Raw genomic sequence first — 8,340 nt, 5'->3', positions numbered from 1 at the left:
ACTGTTTTTTTAATGAATGAAACATTTTTTTCCAAAAAAACATGTTTGAAAAATTGCTGCGCAAATACTGTGCTAGAGCTGCACAATTAATCGTTAAAAAAATCGTGATCTCGATTCAACCCCCCTGACGATCTCCAATGCAGAGTTTGCTGATTCTTTCATATAACAAGTGGAGAGACTTTCAGCTGTCAAAAGAAAATATCTGGGCAGTCTGCCAAGTTTTTAACAGGAAACATTGTAACTAACGCTTCCTTCTTACATCAAAGGGATACACTTCTGTGTGTAAAGAAAAAATCTGGGCAGTCTGCGAAGTTTGTAAACAAAATGAAACATTGTAACTAACTAACATTGTAACTAAATTTAACCACTTAAAGTCCAACACTTGTTTCTTAAGTTAGAAAGCAATATTATTTGCTAGAAAATTACTTGGAACTGCCAAACATTATATATATTTTAGCAGAGACTCTAGGGAATACAATGGCTATTGCTGCAATATGTTATGTCACACTGCATTTGCCCACTTCAATGAATAATAAAAACCATAAAAACAAAACAGTGAAGTTAGCCCATTTTTTTTTTATTTTTTTTTAATGTGAAAGATGATGTTACGCCGCAACAATCATGAGAATCGTGATCTATCTTCTAAGCAAAAAAATTGCAATTCTCATTTTAGCCAGAATCGTGCAGCTCTGTACCCTGCAACATAAAAAGTGCAAAGACCACCATCGAGTCATTTTCTAGCAAAAAACAAATGATGATTTTTACATGTAGTAGAGAAGTGTCAGAATTGGCCTGGGTGGCAAGGGGTTAATTACCATGAGTAATATACAAATAATTATTATAAGCCCTGTGATCCTCTCAGTCTGCTGCAGTGTGTCAGCTTGTATTTATATTGGCCGCTCTGAATGTAGCTTCTGACAGGCTGTGCAAGCAGGCCCGTATCTCCGGAACCATAAATGATAGCCGTCCCATATTTTAACCAGTTGTGGGGTAGCTCTTCCCATGCCTACCCCCAAATGTAGGGTTTCTGTGACCTCTGGTCATCGAGCTACAACCCCTCAAATTCGATCTTAGAAAAAAAAAAATCTTAAAAAAAAAATGTTTTTTTTTTTTTTTTTTTGGGCAAATGGGCCTATCTTGAGAAAGGGGCCTGGAGCTGCAGCTCCATCAGCCCCATTGTTAATCCGGCCCTGCCCGAATCTCTTCACCACTTTGCCTAAGCACTACAGTTTGGTTGTTGATGACTGTAGTCATCATTCCAAGCTGTGAAGCCTGATTCTGGCCCATATGCTGCAATTCTTTGTCCAAACGTACCTTGTGAAGGGTTGACAAGCACCCGATGGTACTCAAAGACTCTATAATCTCCTATGAGTAGCTGAGTCTAGAGGGACCCCCACTGTAGTACTGACGCTTGATGCCAAAATTGTATTTGACAGAGTACATTGGGGGTTCCTGAAAGTGACTTTGCAGAAATTTGGACTGAGTGGTACAATACTTCATGACAAGAAAAATGCAATTTTTTAAATTGGTCATTAAAATTGATTGTGTGTAGGCTCCAGAGCATTTTTCTTGACGAGAAAAATGGCCATTAAAAATTTAGAACCTGCTCTATTTTTTCTTGACGTTTTTCACGTTGTCGCTTTTCTCGTCGTGAAAAATGGTCGTGTGTAGGCTTTAACGACGGGGAAAAAAAAATTGAATGCTCAGAAGCAAGTTATGAGAAGGGAAATTTGCATAATCAGCCCCAAGGGTGGCGCCATTCGAATAGAACTTCCCCTTTATAGTGCCGTTGTACGTGTTGTACGTCACTGCGCTTTGCTCAAGCATTTTTTTTCACGATCGTGTGTATGCAAGGCAGGCTTGACAAGAATTACGTAGAGAAAAACTTTTTTTCATGACATTAAAAACGATTGTGTGTACGTGGCATAAGACTAAAACTAAATTGAAATTTGACTTCAAAATTAACCATAAATAATAAAAATTTTCACTCCAGCAGTATATAATGAGTTTGGAAATTGTAGAGAAATGTTAACTAATCCATTACAATTTAATTACACCCATTAGAAGTTAGACGACTAATATGAGTTTTAGTCAACTAAAATTTACTGGGGATTTTAGTCGACTAAAACGTAGGACATTTTAGTCGACTAAAATATACTGGAAATACGACTAAAACTAAAACAATTGCAGAAGACTAAAATGGGACTAAAACTAAAATTCCATTTGAGTCCTAAGACTAAAACAAAATAGAAATTTGCTGCGACCGCGATCGCGCATGCACGAAATTTACACATGGAAGGAAAGGAGGGGAGCAAAAATGATGTCCACACAAGAGCCAGCAATCAATAGTAAGGATGGTGCGGCCGATTCCCGGAAGATTACATTTATAAAAGCAAAAAAAGGTATTTACTAACATTGTTTTAATCTTTTTAGATGTACCATACATTGCTGGATGATAATATAAAAAAAAAGAGAAAAAGTCTGGGGTTTACTTCCTCTTTAATACCGATTTTAAAGTGGAGTTCCACCCATTTTTTTATGTTTGTCTGTGCTGCATGCTCTAATCTCATAGTGTTCAGAATGGACAATTTTTAATTAATTTGTTGCTTGTAAATACCTTTATTTTGTAGTCCTTCATTACTTCCTCCTCCTTATTTGCCTAGGCTATTTGCAAGGGTTTCTGGGATAGGCATCATGTTTCCCAGTAGTCCTTGCAAACCTGACTGAAACCTATTACATTGCTTGTGCACTGAGCATGTGCGAGATATGCAAAGCTGAAATCCAGGAAGTCATACAGTCTGGCTTCATGATGCCCACACTTAAGATGGCCACGGTCTATTTCTAGATTATAAACTAAATTCGGTAACAACCTAACAAAACGGACCTTAGTTTACAGACTAACTTTACTAGAATACATTAAGCTTGTGTATTACAGGGGTATTTATATTTAAAAAGTGAAATTGTGGGTGGAACTCCCCTTTAATATACTGTAGATCTGTGAAATTGCTGGCTTCCTTGAGTCCATGCAAGTTTTATCCTGTGTTTATCCCTGATGAAGGGGAGTGTGGTGTTCCTGAAACGCATTGGCTGTTTTTATATGACTTTTTTTTTAATCAAGAATTAATAATATCTTAAACTCTTTTATCCGATTTTGGCCTCCTTTCTGTATTTGTATGTTTGAGTTACTGAATCTATAGAGGCACAACATTGCACTCTAGGAAAGGAAATGTGACTTTGGAACACCCACCTCCCATTTTCCTCATTTCCATAGCATGGGGGATGTTTTGTAATCTAAATGAGAACTGTAGTGCAGCACAGGCAGGGAGCAAGTGAAGCTTACATGATTTCCTAGAGAATTAACAGGTACTATTTGCCCTTATCAAACAGATATAGCACAATATGCAAGGATTGGAACAAGAAAGACCATGCTTAGCAAGTTGAATATTTCAAAATGTATGCCAATTAGTTACAGTCAGTCATTCATGATTCTTTAAAACTAAACATTGTTTTTACATATGTTGTGATTATGGTTCTTCTGTTGCTACAGCAAAAATATGACTAATAAAGGCCATTACTGCAATACATTATGCTCCATTTGTTGTGGTTTCATAAAAAAACACTGGGGCAAAACCAACTCTATTGTTACCACGATCAAATACAGAATAATATTGACCAATGAAAACATCTCCTAGAATCCACAATGGTCCTGATGGGGGAGAAATATCCAGGCCCTGAAATCCACTGCTGCAGTAGCTCCCTCCATCCTGCCAAGAAACAGAAAGATTTAAAGTTATTATTTAAAAGGTCATTCTACTGAAAAGTGATTCCCCGTCCCACTTCTCATTTTGTTTTCTCCATAATGTAAAATAATTATTTAAAATCAGAATGTGCAATCCCTCATAATAGCTGTGGAAAGTTTTCAGACCTCAAAATTCAAAATCAAAGCTCTCCCTAGATGAAAAGACAAATAAAGTATTGTATGATACTGTAAAAAATAGAGAATTTTTGCTTCAAGGAGTAACAAAGTAGGCAGCTGCTGAATGAAATGCTGTGGATGCTTACCAAGTGCTTTGTATCATTAAAACATTTTTTATTTGCACAAATATTCTCTTAGTGTCGGTTCACACTACAGCGACTTTGGATGCGACTTGTGTCGCCCCAAGTCGCACGACATGAGAAATTCCATTGAAGTGAATGAGAGCCGTCTTAGGCTGCATTCACACCTAGGCGTTGGCGTTACCAGGCGTTTTTTTCGTGCGTTTTGGTGCGCGTTTGCGCGCGTTTGTGCGCGTTTGCGCAGAGCGACGTCCAGCGTTTTTTTTTTTTTTTTTGACCAATAGTAAAATAGATCACCTCTGTCATCATTTGTTGCTATGTGAAAGGTTTTTTTTTCCTCTTCCTGGGTGATAATTCCTCTTCCGGGTCATCCTTGTGCTTCTGACTCCATTGTGAAAATGAGTGATGACGAGATGGCTTTGTTCATGGCAGCAGCCACTGCTAGCCAATATCTTATAAACGAGAGGCAGAGAAAAAGGAAGAGGCAACGCAGATTTTGGATACACCCCGTCATTGCTGATCGGGAAGAAAGAGGGCAATTTTGGGTGATGTACCAAGACCTCCGTGACCATGAAGACAAATTTCTGGACTACACCAGAATGTCCATAAAAAGGTTAGTAAAAATTGATCTGTAATCATTTATTTTTTACATTGTACCATTTGGGTTGCCACCTTTTCTTCAAGTCAAACATGTACACTTCTGCGGTGCACAACTATTTTTTTTAATACTATGAACTATACATATATTTTGTTAGTATTTAACATTTCTAATCATATGAATATAATAAAAATAGTCCCCTTTCCATTGCAGTGCACAGAGTTCCCCCTTTACATTAGAGTCCACAGAGTTCCCCCTTTACATTAGAGTCTACAAAGTTCCCCCTTTACATTACAGTGCACAGAGTCCCCCTTTACATTACAGTGCACAGAGTCCCCCTTTACATTACAGTGCACAGAATCCCCCTTTACATTACAGTGCACAGAGTCCCCCTTTACATTACAGTGCACAGAATCCCCCTTTACATTACAGTGCACAGAGTCCCCCTTTACATCACAGTCACCCTTTTGCATCTCAACTCCCAGATTTCCCTTTCACTGTATGGGTTAACCAACATAATCTGATTGAAGCGAGACCTCAAGATACTCAGACATAAGGGATGCTCTGTGAACCATGATCTAAGGGGGAAACCGAGATCTCTGATGTACGGAGAGGACTCCAATGTGAGAACTCTGATTTATCCTAGTGTACTCACCAAGAGGCAGGATAGAGAAAGGGGGTGGGTGCTTCTGTTAGACAGCGATGGAGGGTGAGCTCACTCACCCCTTGGCAGATAGCACATCTCATCCTGGTATATCTGTGGCTGCTGGGTTGTAAGTTTTCATCCCCTGCAGCCATTAACCCTGCCGGAAATCCATATTCTGGTCAGAAAAATCTGTCAGAGTGTCAGGCAGTCTGAAACCCGGACACATGATTCCAAACCCGAACTGTTCTGGCGAATCCCGGAAAGGTGGCAACCCTAGTACCAATCCATTGCCAATTTTAAATTTCATTTTCCTTTACAGCTTTGATGAGTTGCTGGAATTGTTGATCAACAGATTGCAGAGGATGGACACCTACTTCCGCAACTGTATCCCCCCTGTGGAGCGACTTATCATAACACTGAGGTAATTTTTATTTAGCGCTTTGAATGTAATACACTCTATTATATATATATATATATATATATATATATATGTGTAATAAAAACCAAACAAAAATTCTGTAGGAACAAAATTATTTTAATATTTTAATCAACCAAAACATTGGGTCATTTTTTTTTTATTAGGAAAATATACACAAAGTGCACAAATACACAAAATATACAAAAATGTTTTATACATATTCCTTATTTACAATTGCTGTAAATTTGGGGAGGAGTCCTCTTCCCCGTGCGGTGACATGGCGACCGACAGTGCGTGGGCAAAAGGGGGCCAAGTGGAGGTGGTGCTGTCTTCCCCTGACCAATTGGAAGGTGGTGTTGCTTGTGGTGGTGGTGGTGTTCGTGTTGGGGCATTCCTGAAAGTCGATTGTCTCGGTCGATGTGGGTAATGTGATGTAGGTGTAGTCGTTAACGCAGGGTAAGTAGAAGGTGGTGGGTGGTAAGAAGAAAGTGTTGTAGGAGGCAGAGTACTGTATGTGACAGGTGGTGTTGAGAGATGAGGAAAAGGAGAATGAGGGTGGTAAGAAGAAGGTTGTGTATAAGGAAAAGGATTCAGAGAAGTGTGAGTGGAAGGTGTTGGCACAGGAGGTAAATGAGATAGAGTGGTGGTGAAAGGATGGTGCGCAGAAGTCGGTGGTGGTGTTGGTCGAGGAGGTTGGTCGGAAAGCTGTGGTCCTGTCCAAAGGGTAACGGGTGGTGGGGAGAAATGGGTCGTGGGTGGTGTTGGGACATGCTCGGTCCGTTTATTGGCATATGGGCCATAGGGTGGTGGTGGTGGTTCGGATAAATCGTCAGCTTCTGTCGGGGGTATAAATGTCGAGATGTATCTAGCCGTACAGGACAGCACCACCGCTTGCAGATTTGGGGGAACTTTATCGATTAGTTCCCCCAGACATTTTGCTACATTTTGGCCATATGATCTATTGCTCATCCGGTCAGACATGTTGGTCATAATGTCCAACATACGATCCAGGGCTGGATCCGGAGCAGGAGCCCTCCTACGCAGAGCACGCGGAGGTCCAATATGCGCGATGTTAACTGGGGGCTGCTCTTCAAGTGGTCTTGTTGCATTAGAATTTGATGCCTCGGAGTGCTGCGGTTCCGGCTCCAGAGTAGCCATCGCTTGATCCCCCGATGCCACGCTCTCTCTGTCCCCTCTCTCTGCCACGCTCTCTCTGTCTACTACAGCTGTGGCAGCCTCGTCCCAGCAGCTTTCAGTACTGAAAAAAGAAATCATGTATTCAAAAATAATTTTAAAACATTTGGTTTACCGAGCAAAGTACAGATAATGGTTTACCTCCCCAAATCCAGCACCGGTCTCAGAAACTCCAATTCCTTTGCGTGAACGTATTCTCTCACCGAACATGCTCCACTCCCACTTCGCCGCTGCTCCCGCTGTGCCTTCAGCTGGCGAGCGTAGGCGTCCCTTATACTCTTCCATTTGAGTTTTAGAATTTTCACTGTAAAAAATAAAATAAAATAATATATATTATTTTCTTTGTAGGTATCTATCAACTGGACAATCGATTGCAAGTCTGCATTACTCGTTTCGTATTGGAAGATCTACTGCCAGTTATATAATTCGGGACACCTGCAGTGCCATTTGGGAAGTCCTGAAACCCATTGTGTTTAAAAAACCGGCAGCAGAGGACTGGGAAAAAATTTCCCAAGTATTCTGGGAACGCTGTAACTTTCCGAATTGTCTAGGAGCGATCGATGGGAAACACATCAGGATTGTTAAGCCCATGGCTAGTGGGAGCCAGTATTTCAATTATAAGAAATACTTTTCATTCGTCTTAATGGCTGTGGCTGATGCCAATTATTGCTTTACCTATATTGACATTGGTTCCTATGGAAGTAGTGCAGACTCTGCGATTTTTGGGAACTCCTCTTTTGGGCAATTACTTCGAACAGATGGTCTGGACCTTCCACAAAATAGTCCACTCCCGGGCACAAACGGCCCTCCCCTACCAAGTGTCTTTGTGGGTGATGAGGCTTTTGCTCTGAACACACACCTACTTCGGCCTTATTCAGGACATAATCTGAACGAAGACAAACGCATATTCAACTACCGGCTTAGCAGAGCACGCCGCGTAGTTGAGTGTGCTTTTGGAATTTTGGCGAACAAGTGGAGGGTTCTCCACACACCGATTGTGCTCAACATGCAAAATGCCATTAGTGCTGTAGAAGCGGAGTGTGCCTTGCACAATTTTGTCAGGCAGCGCGATGGTCTAGATTACGAGGAGCCAGTCCATGAGACTCTGGAAAGAGCTCATTGGACTGGTGTACGTGGGAACACACAGGGGACACATGTCCGTGAACAGTATGCGGCATACTTTGTCTCTCCTGAAGGGCAGGTCCCTTGGCAGCTCAATTCCATTTAATTTATTGAACTTTTCAGCTTTTGACACGCTTATTTTGTGAAATATAATCTTTACTATGCTGTTTTGTGGAAAAAAAATAAAAAATGATTCATGTTTTAAGAAGTCTCATTCTAATTTTATTTTGATACAGTTTTATCATTGGGTTCAATAGCCCTATGATATTGTGTGCCATTTTATATTAGTGACATTCTATCTATTGT

The 8,340-nt window shown here is 40.5% G+C and overlaps 1 protein-coding gene across 4 annotated transcripts in view; it reads right to left on the bottom strand.

Moving 5' to 3' along the window:
- Nucleotides 1–3,421: 3,421 nt before the first annotated feature.
- The window catches only part of CTSE (cathepsin E), a 293,438-nt gene continuing 288,519 nt past the window's right edge, over nt 3,422–8,340 (bottom strand). For all 4 annotated transcript variants that reach the window (XM_040337621.1, XM_040337622.1, XM_040337620.1 and 1 more), the window contains one exon: nt 3,422–3,764. In XM_040337621.1, coding sequence (XP_040193555.1) covers nt 3,585–3,764 — 180 coding nt within the window. In that variant the 3' untranslated portion in view covers nt 3,422–3,584. The remainder of the gene's footprint in view (nt 3,765–8,340) is intronic.

Source organism: Rana temporaria, chromosome 2 (genome assembly GCF_905171775.1).
Source record: "Rana temporaria chromosome 2, aRanTem1.1, whole genome shotgun sequence".
In the NCBI taxonomy this organism is placed as follows: domain Eukaryota; kingdom Metazoa; phylum Chordata; class Amphibia; order Anura; family Ranidae; genus Rana; species Rana temporaria.
Note: the sequence above shows the minus strand (reverse complement) of the source record. Positions and strands in the feature narration are given on the sequence as shown.